The sequence below is a fragment of the Electrona antarctica genome (assembly GCF_951216825.1).
Source record: "Electrona antarctica genome assembly, chromosome: 5".
NCBI classification, from domain to species: domain Eukaryota; kingdom Metazoa; phylum Chordata; class Actinopteri; order Myctophiformes; family Myctophidae; genus Electrona; species Electrona antarctica.
In genome coordinates, this window is record NC_136810.1 from 60,424,369 (window position 1) to 60,447,602 (window position 23,234).

General features: G+C 40.9%; 1 protein-coding gene across 1 annotated transcript in view; it reads left to right on the top strand.

Annotated features, from left to right (window-relative positions):
* Positions 1–23,234, top strand: part of LOC306923543 (contactin-associated protein-like 2) — a gene marked incomplete at its 3' end in the record, with an annotated part of 333,896 nt that overhangs the window by 284,693 nt on the left and 25,969 nt on the right. Inside the window, exons 18-20 of the mRNA XM_079501713.1 lie at positions 14,488–14,658; positions 15,748–15,966; positions 18,959–19,195. Of these exons, the coding sequence (XP_079357839.1) occupies positions 14,488–14,658; positions 15,748–15,966; positions 18,959–19,195 (627 nt within the window). The remainder of the gene's footprint in view (positions 1–14,487; positions 14,659–15,747; positions 15,967–18,958; positions 19,196–23,234) is intronic.

Here is a 23,234-nt window from a genome sequence, read left to right on the forward strand (position 1 = left end):
TGTAACCGGAAACAGCTACTGACCAGTGTTGTAACTAACGCCCTTACATCACGTTACGTTACCTAACGGCGCTACTTTTTGCAGTAACTTGTAACGGAGGCTTTACATTTCCCTATTCCATAACGGCCTTATAGTTATTGTCCGAGCGTTACCCGCGTTATAGCATTATTATGTCAACGTATGATCCAAGTGAAAAGTTTCCCCATACAGCGCCGTGAGTCTGTCATACAGGCTCTGTGCTGCTGACTGCTGCTGAGCTGTGTTGTACTGTGTTGACAGTTTCGTTTGTGCTCTCATACTAGCCTCTGAGCCCACATGGCTACGCACCCTAACGCTTGGCTAACGTAGGGCCAGATTTCAGGGTAAGCCAATCAGAGACAGTCTGACAGAGTAGGGCGGGTCTTACTCGTGTATGGCTGTGGCAGAGCCATGTGTAAACACACACACACAAACCCTTCCTCTCTCACTCACACACGGAGTCAGAGAGAGGGCCACTGCACTGAGGGAGGAGGAAGGATTATAGGCTACTAACCTTGTAACCATAAAAAGCTTTGCTGTTTTCATCTTCAATTAACCAAAATAAAATCCACACGTGAGAGGGACAGAGTCACAGAGAGCAGTGGTAGAACTACGTTAGCCAAGCTAGCTGCTGCCTGCTAACGTTGCAAACAACAGCTGTAACAAGTTGTCTATTGATTGCCTGTCGTGTGTGTGTGTGTGTGTGTGTGTGTGTGTGTGTGTGTGTGTGTGTGTGTGTGTGTGTGTGTGTGTGTGTGTGTGTGTGCGTGCGCCAGCCAACTGAAGGACAACCTTTTTCCCCCCATCTTGACCAGCCTAATATGATTATTGCATTTTGGCTATATGCAATAACTAACTGCAAGCCAGTGAGGAATGAACCAATCAGTAGCATTGTCAGTCTTAATTTCTAGTTCATATTAATTTAGTTGCCAATAATTTTACTGTTGGCCAGTGTTTTGAGACATATTGTCTTTTATTGCTATAAAATGAATGGTAAAAACAAATTCTACATGCATTAAAAAAGTGGCCAGTGATCTTGAAAGTGGCAAATTTCAGTGGTGGAGTAAAAACAACAAGGTCACATGGCTTTGGAGAGTTTGGGCAGCAGATCTACAAGCTCTCAACATGTTATGCTGCAATGTGCTGTGGGCTTGTAGATCACCAATTTCGATAAACTAGAACGGTGCCCATAGAGCCTCTACAGCCCATTGGGCACTGATCTACTTGGAACGATGCAAGTTGGAAATGAATGCCCCACCCAGATATTATGTCTGTCTCCCTTTTATGCCCATATATGGAGTTCTTTGTAAGGCATGCCCAAATAGGGAGTATATGCAGCCAGCTTGTGGAGTTCTGTCTTCTGTGTCAGGCATGCCCAAATATGGAGTGCTGTGAGGTCAGAACAGGCCAGCTCCATATATGGATGCTGGGCATTTGCCCGGTCAAGAGCCCGGGCAGAGGCCTTTTTGGGGCGGTTCTGGACAATTACACACACACACACACACACACACACACACACACACACACACACACACACACACACACACACACACACACACACTTGGTGCATTCATAGATAGATAGATAGATAGATAGATAGATAGATAGATAGATAGATAGATAGATAGATAGATAGATAGATAGATAGATAGATAGATACACTGTAACCGATTGGTGTAATTTCTACAATAAAAATGTACAGTAACTTATTGTTGGGTCATTTTACAATGTATAACTGTATTTTGCAATGCATTATGGGAAAAAAAACATTACAGAAACTTATTGCATTTTCCCACAGTAACATATTGTAAAGATTACAGTCAGTTGTGTTCTTATTGTAAAACGTAGCTTTACAACCGATTTCTGTAATTTCTACAATAGATGTACAGTAACCTATTGTTCTGTCATTTTACAATATTTAAATGTATTTTGCAATACATGTATGCATTGTATAACCAAAGACAAATTTATTAAACTTTCAAACAGCAATTTCACCCATTTCTAAGTCTTCTAGACAGTTAAAACTAACACCATTAGATTTCCCTTACTTGACATAGGGGAGGGGAAGTGTATTTAGAGGAATCCTTAAAAGAATTGATTTTTAGTGACCTCCAACGCGTAAAAATCTATTACAAATCCAAAATGTGTCCGTTTGTTTTGAGCAGGACATTTTTTTCTTCGTCTCATCAAGCTGAATCCATTGAACTTGGTCCTGAGTCTCTACGACACTTCTAACTATCAAAGGTCACGCCCGTGACCCCTGTGCGGCGTCGAGCCCCTTTTAAGCTATAGTCGACAGGGAAAAACCAATTCTTCTAAAACAAAGGGTGTCTATCCATGTCTGAACCACGGGGAATCCAATGGAATTGGTTTCAAGTCTCTACGACACTTCTAAATATTTTAGATATTTTTTTAGACACGTTTTTTGGACCCCACAAACACAAATCTTTTTTTTTTTTTACAAAAACTACTTAGTCTGACTCACTTTCTCACGCTGGATTTAATGGAATTGGTCCCGTTGAAAAATTATGAATAATTATTTTTCTAGCCTCTCTAAGGCCTCTAAGTCAAAAACCATTGGATATTAGAGGCCCATCTTTTAGTATGTTATATAGCTTGTCAGGATGAACAATCTGATATGTGTTTCTCCACACACGGTCATGTGGTTCAAAAAACTAGGGTTAGACTTTGATGCGCGATAGCTCCTCCCACAAAGGTTGAAAATGGGCGTGCTTTACATCCACGCATAGCTATCGATTCGACGAACGCGCCAATATGTGTCTCCCCGCGCACGGACGTGTGGTTCTCAAAATTAGGGTTAGCATTTCACCATTCAATACACTGTGAGGTTTAGCATGTCTATACGGCTTGTGGATTACAGGTCAGAGTTGGAGAACTCTTGCTACGGGTGTCGCACGAGAATGGTGGACATATCGGAGCGTAGATTTTGGAGAGCTGTACGCGCCCATGTGAATTACTTGGCTGACAGACCTATCGTTCCCGAGCTATCGCGCGTTGAAAACTAACTCTAACGCTAGCCAATTAAGAGAACTGTAAGTCCGTGTGCTGGGAAACACATATCATCGTGTTCAGCTTGTCGTGCTGAGTCCGAAAATGGTCTCACTTTTTTCCAGACGTGTTTCGAGGGCTAGGGACCGATAGGAGGCGTTTACACCCACTTCCTGACATCGTAGAGAGATAAGACCACCATATATCGTTTCTGGGTGCATTTGTGACACTTTTACAAAACCTTGGTGCCATTTTTTGACCACTTTCCTGGGATCGGACAGTCTCGACATTATGATATCTGGATTCAGCGTCGAAAAGTAAGTCTAGATAAGTACATGTTAATTTTTATACTATGTGTTTCCCCTTCCGTCTGCTATTTCACCACTTTCTAGACGTCGCACAGCAACAGCAATATGTGCATTGGATGCAGCGTCAAAAAGTGAGTCTACATAGGTACCTTGAGAACCTTGAGAACCCCAAAGACACCCCAGGGGGCGACACGATTCCAACGAACCCACCCCCTTCAGCTTGGGTGTCATAAAACGGACAACAGATTCTTGATTAATGTTCCACAATGAATCCAAGGGTAGACCTTATATCATTCCTCACACACAGACATATCTAAATACTGAATCAAGCAACTTAAAAACTATATCTGGGGTGAAACACAAAAGCCTGATTTGATGTTAAAATGAAATTCCCCTTAAATTGTTGAATGTGTAAGCATATTCTGTATACTTTAAATCATTTTCAAAATATATACAGTATAGGCCTATATGTTTTACATTTGGCCAAAATAGCCAATTTTACATTGGGGTGCCCAGATCATTTTCAACATTTTACTATGAGTTGTTGTGTGGAAATAGCCTAATAAAGAAAAGCCCCCCGGCCCATTCTGTGTTGCCTGGCTAGAACTGGAGGTCTGAAAAAATCAATAACATTATAAAGTACATCATTGTGATGTCACTGAGATGTACTTCATAACAACTGTAAGGTATATTAATGACATAGTAAAATGTTGAAAATAAGTGGCATTCCCCTTTAAGTGCCCACATTTCCTAGAAATGCCTACACTCTCTAGACTATTTCACTGTAGGTCCTACATTGAAATAATGTAGTGAACTACTTTCATTGTAGTTCCTACATTGAATTACTGCATCAAAAGATGACGTTGCATCCGGTTGCATCACACGCAAGGCGGAGCTTATTCATTTTGAACAGAGAGGAAGCAAAACGCCTGTGTGCAGTGTGCTGGGCTGCTGCTGCTGGGGATTACAGAGTGTTTACAAACCACTGGGTGCTTTCGTGCTTCTATCTACTGACAACGTGACAAGTTGGTAAATTGAATTAGTTTATGGAGTTAAAATGTTATATCCAACGTGTTAGTTGACCGTGACTGTTGCATCTTGTTATTCTTGTACCACTGATCAACAAGCTCACGACACGTTGCGGCGCGACGCATTGTGTGTGTAGTTTGGCTTTTTGGCCAGTCTCCAAACAATGTGCTTATTGTCAACAAAGTCACGTATCCAACTAATTTTAAACTGAGTCATTGGACTTTCCATTCCAGAGATAATATCCAAAAACCGCCATTAAAATCCGCCTATTTTCCGTTTTTTCTTGCTTCTTTTTTTTGGGGGGGGGGGGGGGGATGTTGTCCCAGTCATAAAATACTGTCGTAGTATTGCAAATGAAAGTGATGTACTGTAGCTCTTCTTAACTACAGTATCATCACTGTTAACCACTTTATATTCACAAGTTTATTTAATGAAAAAAGCCATTTGTGTTGAATGTGGGCCAAGTCATGAATGATATTGTAGGCTAGAAATTGAATATGTGCTCAGCTATCTTTAATATGAAGTTATGTGTTGAATGTGCAATTAGCACATACTTATTCACAACAGGGAAACTGTAATATTAATCTACATGTAGTGAATGATTGGCAGGTCTTTTGTTTTGACTGCAATTATTTTATCTATGAATAATGTACCTACAGTACAGTTAAGTTATATAGTAAATTAACATTGCAGATTTCTGTGTGCAATCAGATTTGTTAAAGCAATTTTTTGTTTGTATTGTTGACAGAAAACACCTGGCTGGCAGTGACTGAGCAGTGATCATCAGTGCCAAGACCTGACACGAGAAGAAGAGTGAAAATACCTATTTTTCAGGTGAAACCAGAGCCCAGAAATGTATCTCTGTAAACGTTGTGGCTATGAGAGTAAAAGTATAGCAGGTTTTACGCGTCATATGAGACTTCACAGTAATGACCCAAACTGCCCTTTTACCTGTGGTGTACCTGATTGTACCCGTGCATTCAAAAAATTTGCAGCATTCAAGTCTCACTTATACAGAGATCATAAGCAATCCCACAGGAGGAGTGCTACAGACCAAAATATAGGCACAACACTGATTTGTCAGATTGAATTTTGTCAAATCACATTTACAAAGCTTAAGGATTTCCTTAATCATTTGAAAGGCCATATACAAGAGGGCAGGAAAATAACATGTCCTTTTAGGGGTTGTAAGGGAACATTTGGTGTGAAATCCACATTTGCATCTCATATTTCGAGAACACACAAAAACAGTGCAGCCGAGCAATTGCATGATGAGGCAATGTTTCAACACACAGCACAGTTTGAAAACCCATCCCAAACTGAGAGTCAGCCCTCCACCTCTCTCACTGAGACTGAGGAACAGCCGGAGACATGTGAACTTTATGATGGTGTGGATAAAGACCTTTTTATGAAGAAGTTGACTATGTTTTATTTGAAGCTTCAGTCTAAGCTACTTTTACCCGCATCAGTTATTCAGACTATCATTGAAGAGGTCAACGATATTCATGATGTTGTTCAGTCGCATCTCTTTTCAAAACTAAAAGAGAAATTGTCCGTGCTTGGGGTGCCTGACATGGCTATTACAGATGTAATTGAAGAGCTTGCAAAAAATGACATATTAAAACGGGGTAACAACATTTTACGTACAGATCAGCGGCGCAAGTCAGTGTTTAAAAACAGTTTCAATTATGTTCACCCTCTGCCCTTGTATTTGGGTACAGATGCGTCAGGAAAAGAATGCTTTGCACAATATGTGCCAATAAAAGAAACTCTCGAATCCCTGTTTGAATCAGAGGATTTCAAAAAGCAGTATGAAATGGCCCATTCTCGCCTCTCTACTTGTGATGTGTTCACGGATGTATGGGATGGACAGAATACTACTGACAATGTCTTACTTAAAACTGAAACATCATCCTTAGCCTTGATTCTTTATCAAGATTCTTTTGAGGTTGTCAATCCACTAGGATCAGGCCGAAAAAAACACAAGGTACTGGCAGTGTATCTGACACTTGGTGACATTTTGCCGTACAATAGATCAAATATTGATCACATGCAACTTGTTCTTCTCTGCCGGGAACAAGACTTCAAGTTTTTTGGACAAGAAATGGTTTTCAGTCCACTGATAAAAGATCTCAAGGATCTAGAGAACAATGGTATTGTTTTGAGGGATGGCAAAGTTATTCGAGGTTCGGTATGTGCTATAGCTGGAGATAATCTTGGTTCTCATTGCATTGGAGGCTTTTTAGAAAATTTCAGCAGGAGTCGGTTTTTCTGTAGGTTTTGTGAAATAGACAGAGAGACATTTCATGAGAGTCCCTTGTCCATTGGTTCAAAGAGAACAAAAGATTCATATCAGCAGCATGTAGAAGAACTAGCAGCAGGTGGCACAGACTCAGTGCATGGCATAAAATTTGACTCCATGTTCAACCAGCTATCATACTTTCATGTTTGTCATGGTCTGCCACCATGTCTCGGACATGACCTTTTTGAGGGCATTGTTTCTGTTGACCTGGCATTGTGTATCAACCACTTGGTAAACCAGGAAAAACAGTTCACTTATATAGATTTGAACAGAAGCATAAGTCACACTTCATACCTCGGAAATGAAGCAGGTGACAAACCCCCTGATTTCAACCCAGGCAGTGAAAAGTTAAGTGGCCATGCTGTCCAGAATTGGTGCCTGTTGAGATTTCTTCCTTTTTTAATTGGGGACAGGATCAAGAATCCATGTGAAAATGGTGTTTGGAAGTTGATTTTGCTCATGAGAGAGATGGTTGCTTATGTATGTGCACCAGCAATTACTACTGCTCAGATTGGATACTTGCATGTCCTCATTGAGGAATATATACAGTCCAGAGTGGAGCTGTTTCCACAGCATGCCCTCAAACCAAAGCACCATTATCTCTGTCACTATCCTCAGCTGATTCTACGCTTTGGACCTCTCATCCGTCTTTGGACTTTGAGATTTGAGAGCAAGCATACCTTCTTCAAACAGTGTGCCAGAAAACTGCACAACTTTAAGAACCTGTGTGCTACTCTTGCAGAGCGACACCAGTTCCTTCAATCATACTTAAGTGCTGGCAGTCTTTTCCCTCCTATAATCCAGGTTGAAAAGGGAACTGAATTCTATATTGATGATTTTAATGAAAGCATCAAAGTAGCAACTGCACCACTTAACTTCACAAATGAGACTACTGTAGTCACTAATGCTGTCACTTTCAAAGGCACAAAGTACAAAAAAGAAATGCATGTTGTTCTAGGACAAGATGATGAGGGCCTTCACATGGGTGAGATTAAGTTGATTTTGATCCATCATAGTGATTTTGTCTACTTTGTTGTACAGAGGCAGCGGGCTGTGGCGATGGCTGATTTGGGTATTCACAGTCTGACCGAAGTAGACCAGGATACAAACTGCACGTGTGTTAAGCAAGAAGACCTCCTTGATTATCATCCACTAATGGGATATGATCTCAATGGGACAAAAGTGATTATATTGCATCACTCTCTCCCAGATACTAACATGTGTCCTCCCCCTCTCCCAGATGCTGTCATGGCGACACCTGAGGAAGGAATTAAAGAAGCTGTGGTAGCAGTATTGCCTAGCCTACCAGAGGATAAACTAGAGTCCCTCCTGGTCAAGTTGGCATCCATTGGAGTAGAATCCCGAGCTGACCTGTATCTAGTCAATGAGGATGTTCTTAATGCCGATGGCAACCTATCGTATATCCAATGTAGGAAGCTTCTCAATGCATGGAAAATTGAAGGTATGTCTTAGTCTTGTTTATGAAATATGTCAAACAAAAAAATGCTAATTTCATAAAATGTAAAGCTATGTATGATACATAATGTATATATGTTATGTAATTTGTCACATTTGTTGCTAATTTTACTGAACAAGTTGGATTTTATTATTTGCAGTTATTGAGCTGTTCCACCCCCCCCCCACCCCCCTTTTTTTTAGAGCGAGTGACAATGACACTGATTCCTGTAGAACCCAGCTCGGACAGTTCCGGCTCGTTTTCACCCTCCAGCACGCCATGTCGGGCCAGTGGCAATAGCTCCAGAGTGACTGTCCATTTAGATGACTGGATTGAGAACTTCTGTGTTCCTTGGCACAGAATGCCTATTGGTATAACAACTGCCATTGCAAACAGATGTCGTGCATCCGATAAAGACAGAAAGGCAATGGTACGAATTATCGTTGATGAAATGAGGCTGAATGAGAATCCCAAAAAATCTCATTGTGATATAGTGGCCAAGAGGATTGTAAAGCAACATTGCAGCAGCTTTGCTGATCTCCTACCAGGAGAGAACCAAACATTTGGTAATGGCTATGAAATCCTAGCATCTCAAATAGCTGTAAGAGCCGCTCATCTTAATCGTGGAAATACTCTGTCCAGGCGAAGGGCGCCGAAAAGGAAGAGCTCAGATTTACCTGCGCCTGCAGACATACCGAGAGGACCAGCTGACCAATATGGCTGTGTGAGATGGCAGCCTGACTGTCCACCAGATGAAACTGAAGAGAGTCTCAAAGAGAAGCAGAGGGAAATGAAAGACCTGTACCGCACTGAGGGGCCAACTGGTGCAGAGAGAGGACACTTGACTCGGTTAATGCAAGAAACCTACTACCTACAAAGAAAAGTCATCAATGCCAACCCATCTCCTTCGATTTCTGAGCTGAAAAATGAGTGGCCATATCTGTTCACACCAAAGTTCCTGTACAGCCATTTCCAATTACTCACAGACATTGACATCCTGGGAAAAATGGAGCAGTCTATGCACGAAAAACAGATGCTGATCCTTCGGTTTTTCCAGCAGAAGTCTAATGCTGATGAGGTCAAGCGCATCCTGTCGAAATATGAGCAAGAAGAAAACCATGACCCATCACCATGTGTGATCCTAACACTGATGGCACACTTCAAGGAAGACCTAGAGGGACTGATTTTGCAGGCAGATGTGAGTATGACAAGCCTTTGAAAATGTATTTTACAACAATCACCCATTCTGAAGAAAAATAGAAAAAAATAAAAAAAAATAGGGGGCTAGTGGTGCTGAGCCTTCTCGTGGCGGCCCTGTTTTCACTAATTTTACAGTACCACACACTTCGTAATTTATTCTAATTGTTGTTATTACGAGCTGCGTTCGTCTTACTTGTACTTAGTTTCATGTCAGTATTGTAGGCTGAAAATAGCTAAAATGTGGCATTGTGAGAGCTTGGAGCTTGGAGCTTGTAGATCTGCTATTTTCAGTGCACAATACTGACGTGCAACTAAGTATAAACCGGTCAGAACTCAGAAGCAGTGCAATCCTCCGTGTATCAGACGCTGTTTGAAGGTACGCCACTCATAATCCACATTACCAGTCCAATTCACTGCGTCTAGCAGCTTCACACTTTCCATCATGACCACTCCTGGTACCATGTAATGTTTCTCTCTATCAATGAAGAAACTTGGGTTCTCTCAAAGTCAATTTATTTGGACTGGTAGAGTTGCATCATACAGGTCATACATTCATCTATCTAAGATCTGGAAATGTTTGTAAGTGTGGTCTAGTATCTGTAGTTGCTGTTATAAATCATAGCACATACATATCACAACTTGGCTGCCACATGATTCTTTTTTTTCCCCCATTAAATATCCATAGACATGACTAGCGCTCCATCAAAATCAGGACCCCAATATTATTATTGTTTTGGTATTAATTTTACTTTCATTTGTACTTGTTTTTTTCTTACTCTTCATACAATTTTATGCAAAATGTGTGGGTTGGTTGTAAAAAAAGATGATATCACTCTTGTACACCTGTAAACTGTAATATGCCCAATTTGAAGCTGTTCTCCTCAACTGTTGAGGTCGGGTGCAATGACTAAATATTTGTAATTTGTGTTTCTGTTGTTTAGGTGTTGGCAACAGCAGCAGATGTGGAAAGGACATTGAAGCTTCCCGACACTCCACGTCTAATTATCTTAGGTAGTGTATACACTTTTAAAAGCATTGCAGATAAATATGGAGGTCATGTTTTACAGTCTAATTGTATGTGGAAAGCAGCAGAAAAACTTTTAAAATGCAAACCATGTGTCTATGTTTAGGTGAAGTTCTCACATCTACCCAATGGATGCTGAGCATGGAGGGTCGGGTCGTTGTGGCGCCACAAACAAACGTCCTGGCTGGAATTGCAACTTTATTTTCTGCTTATTACAATTTCAACCTGGTGTACCAAGAGCACGCCTGTTACACCCTGGAATTCATCCAAAGGTAACTTTCAGCTTGAAGTAGAACTATCTTGTGTAACTCGAAAGATGCTCTCTTGTAGAGCTCTGTGAGTGCACATATTTCATAAAGTGTGTGTGTGATTTGTAATTTCAGGTGTTTCGTTGGGATCAACCCAACCATTGGCAGTGGCACCAAAACAACGAAGCTGCTCAGCCAGAAAAGTGGGAAGGTGAGGGAGAAGAGGAACAATTCGGTCTGTCCTCCTGTCTCCTCCCTCCTGAAGCGATTGCAGGACTTCACTTGGCTTTAAGTGTAAGTAATGTGCAAAGAATTTGGACCATTCTCTCCCCACTATATGAATCTTAATATATTGCTTTGCTTTCTTATGTCATATTTTATACATATAAAGCAGTATTCTTTGTTTTTAGATCTCTATCCCAGGCTCTGATTTTATGAGTTCAGAAGTGGGGGAAAAAAAGTGGTCCAGAATGTTTTTAAGAACATTTTGATTAGCTGACCTTCATAGTCAACCGAAACATTTTTCTTAAAATACTTACTTTAGTAAGCAGTGTTGGGCAGTAACAAGTTACTAATATATTACTGTAATATTATCACTTTACCCAGTAATGAGTACTGTATTACTCTGCCAAAACAATAATATACCATTATTACTTTGGAAAAAAATTGCACATATTTCTCTGCAGGATTTGTTGGCCTTACCGTTTGAAAACATTTCATTTAAAATGTCAAGAGAGATTACTGCTTTATAGCCTTTTTGGCTGATTGGTGACTCTTCTTAATATTATTCAAAACAATTTGATTCAGTTCCAAAAAAAGCTGACTAAACGGATTGTGTTGTACGATCCCTTTTTTGCGGGTGGGGGGACAAAAGTAATATGTAATATAAGATATTACTCTTGATTCCAAGTATAATATTGCCCAACACTGTTAGTAAGTTAATATGGTGTGCAGGACCACTTATTTTCTTCTTTGGCTGTCATCTCTTGTGCCTTTGTAAGTAGACTGTGTGCAAAACCTTGGGCATTGTGCAGAAAAGGGAAAGTCAACTAAGGATCACAGGGCTGTTTCTGGATGTCACTACTCCCAAGGCCATTTTATTGCCCCTCACCTCTCCACACCTGTCATCTTCTGTCCACACGTTTCTTTGTCACCTGCCCCACCAATTCACACAACTGTCCACAAACCTCAGCCCTGTAGATAACTGAAATAGTAGCAAATACTTATATTGTTCTTTTTTTCCCCCTGCCCTGTCAGATGTTGAGTTCCAACGATGAGTTCCATGGATACCTGCTGGTTTTGACCTCCTGCCTGAATTGACTTGACATCTGCCATCTCCTTAACGGACTTGTTTGCCTTGCCCTTGTGAGTTTTTAAAGAGTCTACCTCGATTTGTTTGGTTCCACGCCTTTTCCAGACCTTATTTGTTTTCCAGGCCTGTTTCCCCTTTTTGGACATTGAAAGTTTGCACTTTTATCTCTGCAGGGATTTTAATTTCTCTGTTTATTTTTGTTAGGTTTGCACTTTGACCTCTGCAGAGACTTTAATGTTGGATTATATTTAGTCAGATCAAATTGGCTTTGCACGGTGTTCTGACACTTACATGGTTCTGCAATGTTGTACATGTTGTACGTTTTCTTCTTGTCAGGGAACAAAATGTTGTTTTATTTTTATTTTTTGAATTAAATGTTTTTCAGCTAGTCTGGCTAGTAGTGGGTGACCTAGATTGTGGGTGCCAGTCCACAAGCACTGGCAGTTGCTAACGGCACTGTCAATGCTGTGTCTGGATCTAGATCAGCTGCTGCTGGCTTGATTATTGGCTGTGACGGTTCAAGTTTTAAATCAGTGAGGCTTTTAAGGATTGACATTTGAGAGAAGTGTTGTCCACTGACCACATCCATAGGGCTTCTCTCCAGTGTGAATTCTCCGGCTGGGGCGGTTCAAGTTTTAAATCAGTGAGGCTTTTAAGGATTGACATTTGAGAGAAGTGTTGTCCACTGATCACATCCATAGGGCTTCTCTCCAGTGTGAATTCTCTGGTGTATTTTAAGTTTGGACATTGTAGGGAAGCGTTTACCACACTGATCACAGCAGTGGCATTTTTGTTTAGCCAAGCTTCTTTGTTCATTCACCTCTGGTAGAACAGGGAAACTAGACTGATGATGCAACACTGAATTGGAAACGATGACAAATTACATATTGTTTGGAGGTACATCATGGATGTAAAACAACATAAAAAAATGTGTACATGTTGTACGTTATCTTCTTGTCGGGGAAAGAATCACTGCTTTTAAATGTCTTTAAAGTTTGCACTTTTCTCTGGAGAGTCTTAATATTGTTTGTTTTAGGGGATGGAAAAAATGGGAGGTGTGACCTTGTAATGTAAAGTTTTAATAAATGTTTTATTGCATATCAGACTCTGGGTTTTATGTAATAGTTGAAGAGAATTTAATGCAATGTTGATTAATTGGATCAAACACTAATTGCATGTAAAAAAAAAACTAAATAACTGTAAAAAACTTTCTACAGCAACATACTGTGTTTAAGTATTTACAGTTATTTATTGGCAACAAAAGTTGACAGTAAATAGCTGTAATTTCAAAGAATACAATATAATGTTGTAAATTGGTTTACAATTAATTGCTGTTGTTTTACAATTATTTATTGGCAACAAAAGTTGCCAGTAAATAGCTGTAATTTCAAAGAATACAATATAATGTTGTAAATTGGTTTACAATTAATTGCTGTTGTTTTACAATTATTTATTGTTAACAAAAGTTGCCAGTAAATAGCTGTAATTTCAAAGAATACAATATAATGTTGTAAATTGGTTTACAATTAATTGCTGTTGTTTTACAATAACCAAAAGTAATGCATATACAGTAACAAACTGTAAAAAAGGTTTACAGTAGTTTACTGTAATATTCTTTTACAGTTAAAACCTGTAAACATGTATACAGTACTTTACAGTAACTATAAGTAATTTTACACTACTTTATTGGCAACTTTTTTGCCATTAACTAACTGTAATTTCTACAGCCTATTCGTTACAGTGTAGATAGATAGATAGATATTGAAAAAAGGATATATATGCTGCTACAGTACATGTTTGCACTTGAATAAAAAAAAAAGCTGCATTTGATGGAGGGGGGAAGTGTTACTGAAACGATGTTGGCACTTCCTTTTTTTTTAACTTAAATTCATATCGGCTCATAATATCGGCTATCAGCTTTTTGATTGTCCACTAATCGGTGATCGGATAAAAACCATATCGGTCGATCACTACTCAAAATCTCTGTCTGAACATGTTTTATTGTTCCACTACATTTCATAATGTTAGGAGGGAGTTGTCTTTTCTCTTACTGTGCGACAGAACAAAAAACCTTCTTTTAAATCGTTTTTTATATTATTATTTTTTAAAGTAAAGTAAAGTAACTTTAAAAGTTACTTTCATAAAGTAAAGTAAAGTAACTTATCTAAAAAAAGTTACTTTTTTAGATAAGTAAAGTAACTTGAACAACACTGCTACTGACTCATAGTCTCATTGATCAAAAGTCAGGAAGCGTCTATTTCATGTCCGGTGAGAGGAGGGACCTTGAGTTGTGGTCTTTGTGTGTATATAACAAGCTGTATTTCTCTGGGCTGATTCAACTCTTGGTGTGGTTTGGGATAATGAAACTGATTTTGATTCATGTGTTGTGTTCAGGTAACTATATATACAACCAGTAAGACGCCCTGAGGGCGAGAGGTCGCGCTAAAACAACAGGTCTGGGAAGAACCTTTTTCCGGGCCGGGTAGGGCTTAAATGTGTGCTAATTAGTAAGGCCAGGCCAGCCACAGTCGTAATTCATTATATTATGTTCTGTTATAACAGTAATGTTTTATTTTGACAGCTAACTACTGGAACTCGGCCTCCTTCACCACTCCATCCTCCTACCTGCACTTTGACACCTTCCATGGAGAAACCAGCGCAGACATCTCATTCTACTTCAAGACCAGCACCCCCTATGGGGTGTTCCTGGAAAACCTGGGCAATACGGACTTCATACGCCTAGAGCTGAAATGTAAGACCGAGCTCTCTCTCTGTCTCCCTATATGTCTCTCTCTCTCTCTCTCTCTCTCTCTCTCTCTCTGTTGTAACGTTTAATCCAACAGTGAACTTGACAGCCACACACACACACACACACACACACACACACACACACACACACACACACACACACACACACACACACACACACACACACAGAGAGAGAGAGGGGTGGGACGATATGGGTACACTCACAATACGATATCTGTGGCGATATTAGGCCCTCAATGATAACATCACGACATTCAATATATTGCAATATTCAATATATTGCAAGAGATTTCATCAACAATATATCACGATATATGTAACTGAAAATGAAAATAATAACCATAAAAGGCAAAAATCTGGAATTATTATTATTATTATTATTAGTATTGTTTTTATTCCAAAATCTCCAAAAAGATTATTTTGTGTCACAATTAATAAGTACATGAATCTTCCCACAAAAAAACTCTTAAATCAAAAGCTATATGAAGGCTGTTAGGGGCAAGGGTGATGAGGGTTGAAACTTGTGCATAAGCACAGGCACCCACATTCAGGTAAAAGCATTCCCATCAAACGTATTATCACCATGCATGTATGCACACAAAAGGGGTTATATATATATATATATATATATATATATATATATATATATATATATATATAATCTACTGTCCGTGTGGGAAATAGTATGTGGGCAAAACCACACGTCCCCTGAAGACCTGCATTAGTGAGCACAGCAGTGCCATTAGATGTAACAATCTTTCTTCTCCTGTTGCTGCACACTTTATAGAGGCCGGCCTCTCTTCCAAACCCATTTCCCTCTACCAGTGTCCTCTAGTGTTATTGTGAATATAATAGTTTTTGACTATCATCACATTGAAATGTATTTCCTTGCCACTTAAATTGTAATTAGTATGGTACTTATACCAATCCGGCCTTTTCTCTTTCCGGAGTTTGACCAAATAACTGCCCTGTTCCATTTAATTAATTTACAATTCATAGTGTTTTGTGTGTTTTTTCTGTAAAACTACTATATTCTCTCTCTCTCTCTCCCTCTCTCTCTCTCTGTCTCTAGCTCCTACAGTTGTATCCTTCTCGTTTGATGTTGGAAACGGGCCCGTTGAGATGTCCGTCATCTCGGCCACGCCCCTGAACGACGACCAATGGCATCGGGTGACGGCCGAGCGCAACGTGAAGGAGGCGGTCCTTCAGCTGGATCTGACCAATCGGGTGACTCGCCCCGCACCCCCGCACGGACACACACGCCTAGAGCTGTTCAGTCAGCTCTATGTGGGTAAGACACGCGCACGTACACACACGCGCACACACCCATGCACACGTGCACCATGTCTCTGTGTGTGTGAGTGCGTGTGTACGTCTGTAATGCATGTAACTCGAGAACCGTTCGCCACACCAACTTCACATTTGACACAAGGCTCTGGTCAGGCTCTGCCAGTGGACCTAATGAGCCTAAGTCCCCTCACCTGTACAATTTCCAGCCTCTGCCTCAGCCAATTGATTGCCATGGAAGCCCCACACCTACCATTTGATTTCTTAACTAGTCCACACGCTACGTCTAACCGGGGAAACTCTCCCATGTCAGATGAAAAGAAGCACCTTGGACTCCTCATGCATAGAAGGGAACATGAGGTCAGTCCGTTGCTCTCCCCAGGTTGGCAGAGGAAGTGTAGCGCCCAGGATTATTATTAGATAATTGACATTGGGTGAAAAGATGGGTTGCAAAAATTGTGGGATAAAACAATGTAAATAAAAATAAAAATAAAAATAAAAATAAAAATAAAAATAAAAATAAAAATAAAAATAAAAATAAAAATAAAAATAAAAATAAAAATAAAAATCTCTCTTTCTCTCTCTGACCTTTACTACTGCCATTGTGTGAATATAACAACATTTAATAAACTGTGGAGACAGCAGTCTCCAGTGTGCGCGCTGCGCTCAATGCCGCTTGGGAGAGAGATTTATTCCTTCACCTAAAAGGACAAAGTGAAGTCATTTATTGCCTTGACTCATGAAGCTCAACTGGGAATATGTATTTATGTGTTTGTGCTGAATGCATCTTTGATCGTTGGCCGAGGACTTTACGAGGCATGTTGCAAGAGAAGAGCCTGAACATGTATCATGTCCAACATCAAAGCAGTTAATTGTATGACTCACCCATCGGCAATGTGATGCTCTTTGACATGTTCCCTGCTACAACCAGTGGTGGAAAGTAACTAAAACTAACTAACTACAATTTTGAGGTATTTGGACTTTACTTGAGTATTTCCAATTTCCAATACCTTTACTTCTACTCCACTACATTTCAAGTTCAAATTACTCCAATTACTATGTAGATTTTGATTTGAATGCAAAACATACTTCAACCCACTTCAGCCCTATATACCTGTATATTTCAGCCAAAATAGCCGATCTACACGCTCACAATATGTTGCATCGCGACACATTGTGAGCTTGTAGATTGTCTATTTTCAAAATATTTGTTTTACATTTTGAACGTGTCATTTGAGACATTCTACTACTTTTCTAGTACTTTCTACTTTTGCTACTTTAAGTACATTTTAATTCCAATACTTATGTACTTTTACTTGTAACAGTAGTACTTTAAGTACATTTTAATACCAATACTTAAGTACTTTTACTTGTAACAGAGTAGTTCTGCATTGCAGAATTTATACTTTTTCTCACAAGTAAAACATTTGAGTACCTACAACAGAGGGACTGTGGTCAAATCGTTCTCATGTAAGGATATGTCTGGAAATGGAACTAATCATGAACCATAACGTTGTTACAGACAGTGCTGGGATTTGGAAAATGTCTGATGCTTGGTTTTATTTATCATTTTGTGTTTCCTGTCTTTGCATGTTTGTACTTACCTCTGTTGGTTGTCTTTCTTTCTTTCTTTCTTTCTTTCTTTCTTTCTTTCTTTCTTTCTTTCTTTCTTTCTTTCTTTCTTCTGTCATGCATGGGCCTGACGTCACCTTCATCTCCTCTGCACTGTGTGTGTGTGTGTGTGTGTGTGTGTGTGTGTGTGTGTGTGTGTGTGTGTGTGTGTGTACTGCCATGACAGTAGGTATGATGTTGTGACCCAGTCCAGTGCTTAGTGATCCAGTCCAGTGCTTAGTGATCCAGTCCAGTGCTTAGTGATCCAGTCCAGTGCTTAGTGACCCAGTCCAGTGCTTAGTGATCCAGTCCAGTGATTAGTGATCCAGTCCAGTGCTTAGTGATCCAGTCCAGTGCTTAGTGATCCAGTCCAGGGCTTTGGGACACACACCATGGGGGGCCTGTGGTCATTGTTCATCTTTTTACAGATTATCAAAGTGCAGAATGCAATTAAGCTTTCAAATGATTTGCCATTCATTGAAATTGGAAAACGTGTCAATCAGATTATTAACTCATTTGAAATGTGCATTTTCACGCATTTCAAGTACTATTTTGAGGTAGGCCTATTTGCACTTTACTTGAGTATTTTAACTGTAGTTTAGTTACATTGTAGATTTGGATCATTAAAAATAAATACATAAACAAACAAACAAACAAACAAACAAACAAATTAACCAACCACTTCAGCCCTATTCAGTATTTAAGTCCGACGTCATTTTGTAGTGCTACGTTACGTCCGGGTCCAAGTGGCACCAGCTCCCGTCCGCATCTCATTGTAAATAGAATATCTAAACACGTGAATCTTTTTACAATGACGTTATTTTTCAGAAATGAAGCCATTGAGGGTTAAAATGGGTCCATGGGTCCATTTGCTAAGTACAATATTTCAGGGTCATATTTAGAATGTGTGCAGGCTTGAGTATGTTGAATCTAGTTTGCAATTAATGAGGATTTAGTTGACACAATTAAATAAAATGGTGATAGTATTCAGTGTGGGGCAGGCGGCCTGTCCCAGCCAGATTTGGGAGAGCAGCAGCTTTGTTGTTGCAAGGAAAGCGGTAAAATGAGACTTTCGTGGTTGTTTTCGTCTCAGATTTAGTCCGACGGAGCGTCACAGTATAACTCTATGGGGACACAGTATAACTCTATGGGGACACAAAAGCGACACAAAAGTAGGACCCGGAAGTATCTCTGGAGGGGGCGCTCACGTCACGGCTAAAATACTGAATACATTTTCAAAAGATGTTTAAACATTTGAAAACTTTTACTTTTTGTTCTTTAAGTGCATAACTTTTGAAAAAAAATTTGAACTTGTACTATAATAGAGTATTTCTAGATTGCAGTATTGATTATTTTACTCTCTCTCTCTCTCTCTCTCTCTCTAGGTGCGGCGAGTGGCCAGCGGGGCTTCCTGGGTTGTATCCGCGCTCTGAGGCTGAACGGCGTGACCCTTGACCTGGAGGAGAGGTCGAAGGTGACGCCGGGGGTCAAGCCGGGCTGCCAGGGTCACTGCACCAGCTATGGGATGTACTGCCGCAACGGAGGGAAGTGTGTGGAGAAGTACAACGGATACGCCTGTGACTGCACGGAGACGGCCTACGATGGAGCCTTCTGTACCCGAGGTTATTTATACGTTATTTATTGTGACCATAGGTCGCAGTTTACTACGAAAACCTGCAAAACCTGTCAGTCAGTCCATCCATCCGTCCGTCCGTCTGTCACGCCTTGTGACACGCTCCATATATGACCAATACAGAATTCATTACATATGTTGATCTGACCTCATCAAACCCTGTACACTGAAGACACTGCCCCCGCTGCCACCCTTAGATCTCCATATATGGAGCTGACTTCTGATATTCCTTATGTTGATCTGACCTCATCAAACCCTGCATGTACTCTCAAGACAAGCTCCATATATGGCCAGTACAGAATTCAATCCACATGTTGATCTCACCCCCCATGCCAAAGTGCCAGCGCTCGCCCAGCAGTCTGCCGTCACCCAGGCGGATGCGTGCACGCAATATCTCGTGCTTCCTTCAATGCATGAGGAGTCCAAGCCGCTTCTTTTCACCTGACAGAGGGGAGTTTCCCCGCTTGGCCAGGGGGAGGCAGTTTATAGAGACCAGGATAACTGCATGTTTTTTGTGAGAGTTGACGTCATCAGCATGCATTGTGAGTCAAATCTTACTTTAGCCGGAGGCGTTTGATTGTGATTATTTGGATTTCTGTTATCTTTTGAAAACACTTTGCCTGGACGGGATTTCATTATCATTATTTTTTAAACCAACCAAACTACCCATTGGGCTTCGAATTTACATGTTTTGGAGTTGTGGGGAATTTTAGGTTGACATTCAGCGCTATGACAGAACAACAACATTGTTTTGGGTTAGGGTTAGTGGAAAAATGTGTCATGTTAAAAATCCACAGCCACATGGCAGCTGGATTAGGACGGGAGGATTTACCTGCATGAGTGAAGGTTTTATTGGATGATTTTCTCTCGCCTGCATCCTTCACTGAGTGGCTTTGTGCTGCTTTTAGATTGTCGGGGCTTCGCCATGAAAGGTATATCGACGAGGGAGTGATACTATGCTTACCCGCCAATTCTCCCCGACTGGGAGAAACATTACCTGAATATTGAGAGAGAGAGAGAGAGAGAGAGAGAGAGAGAGGGCATATCACAGCTGTCAAGAGTCTTGTCCGAGGGAGGGGGGATCGAGCGCTTTCATTTGGTGGAATTGATGCAGATGAGAGATGTCACATCTCGGCCAGAATATAATCATGTTTCCATTGATTGAATACCTTAATGGCTGCATGCAACGTACAGTTGCGCGGGAAATGCAATAACCCTTGATGGCTTGTTGTTTCCATTGTGGTCTTGTGCATTCAATGCATCAACGGGACATGCGGTCAATACAAAGGGGAACAGTGGTGCAGGCGGTAGCACTGTCGCCTTACAGAAGGTAGCGGGTTCGATTACCGCTGCAGGACGCTGTGGGCGCTGTGTGCGTGTTCTCTCCTCTGCGTCAATGCCCCATACCCGAGGCGGGGGTTGGCGAAAGGGCCTTTCTTTGTGGAGTTTGCATGTTCTCCCCGTCTCCCCTAGGGTAGGTACTGTACCCTCACACAAAATAAAATATCCTGGTCTCTATACTGCCTCCCCCTGGTCAACCGGGGCGCATGATGGTGGGGAAAGGAAATGGTTGGAATAACGTGTTCCTTCCATGCACTCACTACGTCCGACCGGGGAAGCTCCCGACTGTCAGGTGAAAAGGAGCGGCCTGCTCACTCCTCAGGCATTGAAGGAAGCATGAGCTCAGTTTGGGGCTCTACCCAGGTTGGCAGAGTGAGAGTGAGAGCACCCAGGGTTACAGCTTAGACAATTGGCACCGGGTGAAAGAAGGGTTTACAAAATTGTGCACGCACGCACGCACGCACACACACACTCTCTGACTCTGCTCCGTCAACACAATACTGTTGTTATACTCTCTGATTTATTCATGGTCGGCATCACAGTCCCATGTGCACAGCGTGCGCTGCATACGTGAATGCATGGACACACACACACACACACACACACACACACACACACACACACACACACACACACACACACACACACACACACACACACACAGAGAAGTTACCATTTTTATGAAGAAATAAAACCACATGAGTTTTGGTGTTGCTCTATATTGTCTGAAACAACTTTGTTTGTGTTTGTTTACGTACTAAAAGAGTGACTTTGAGAGCTGTTTCAGTGTACAATGTAAGTCAATGAGGAGCATATTTTGAATTATCAATTTCTAATCACTGGAGAAATTATTTTTGATTTCTTGTCCACATTTGGAGTTACATCATGGCAAGGTAACTACACAACCCAAACCTCTACAAAAGTGGTCTTACCCTTTAAGTAGCTTTTAGTCTTGTTGTATTGCTGAGCTGATACATAATGTATCGTAGCAAGGCACTCTGCTTCACCTCGTACTCGCTGCGCCTCTCAGCCATTATAAAATATGAGGTAACATCACACCACTTGAGGCTTATTGCTTTCATTTGTCATTGGATGTTCTTGATATTGTTTATCGGAACGTGGAGCTGCAGTTTCTTATTGGTTACTGTTCAGTTTACTATTAAAACCTGCATTTCACGTCAGTTAGTCAGTATCTGTCACGCCCCGTGACACGCTCCATACATGGCCGTCTCCATATATGAAGATCACCACACTGACCTCATCAAACCCTGGATAGCCATAGCCATGGAGGAGACTGTATCATCACCTAGATCTGCATATATGGAGCCGGCCAGCAACTCTAGGCCTACATCTGACCTCACTGACACCCGATTAATAGTTTAACTCCTGCTTCTCAACTGTACCGTGTTAAGAAGCTATGTTGTTTCAGCACAACCTCGCCCTTTAGGGCATCTTACTGGTAGTTATATATAGTTGTTTATCAATAAGCAAGCAGTAAAGAGACATTTTATGGAATAAGTCTTCAAATGTAGTCGATGAAGCTTGAAGTGTTTATTGTGCTTTTATCTGGTGAGAGTTGATGTGCGACTTGAAGCTTATGGGCTCCATTTTCGTCACCGCTTTAAACCCCTTATACCTAAACTTCTTTGCCTTTTTTTTTTACTATTTTGAAAAACATTTTTGAATAGTTCAACTAGCCAATCTACATTGACACATTGTGAGCTATTTTAACTATTCAATTATTTTTTGCAAAATAGTAAAAAAAAGAAGATTAGGGATAAGGGGTTTAGCGGTGACGGAAATTGAGCCCTATGGGCTCCATTTTTGTCTCATCTTTCTAAAGCCACTATTTGGGGATTTAGGAGTGGGGAAAGGGTGTTCCCCCACTAAAGTTGGTATTGTGGTATCTGGAACCACAATTCATATAATATAGCTTCAATAACTGTTTAGTATAGTGTGACATTACATTGTCTCTCAGCTGGGCAAACATGTCAGGACACAGAGGCTAGGAATCTCAGAATAGCCAGTGGCTTGATGACCACTAACAAATGGTTGGGTGTCGCTTGGTAGGCTTGCATGTTAGGACACCTACTGTGTTCCTGTGCTTCCTTCCTGGTGACCGCTACCTTACTTGGACATGATTGACCACTTTAGACTTCAGGGGGGTGGGAACTGAGACCACCTTTGCATTTCCCTTTGATGTCTCTGTCTTCAGTTGTATAAGACCCTACTGAAATGTTTGTAACTGTGGTAGTAGTCTCCGGACGCCGTGAGGCTGACGGAGGAAGGATCCATGGGGCTTGCTGGCCCCATGGCTGTGATGCTGTATTCTGTCTCTGAAAATAAATGGAACTCCGGAACAACATTCATCTGCTTGCCTGTGCCTCTTCATCCATCTATCAGTCTGCAGAACTTCTCCGTATTTTTGCCTGAGTATTTAAGTCAAGTCTTTACGTCTGTTTATGAGCTTTATAGAGAGAGAAAAGCAGTCTCTCTTTGTAGTACATATACATCAGTATTTTGGTTACCTGTCTAAATCCCTTAAACACCTACGTTACCCGTTATATTATGCATAGGTGTGGTTTGGGCGTTACAATAATTAAACAAATCACCAGTCCACGTGCCATTGCCTTTAATAGATCCCTTATGCGTTGCCCGTTAGTGCTATATTGCTGCATAGCCTATGC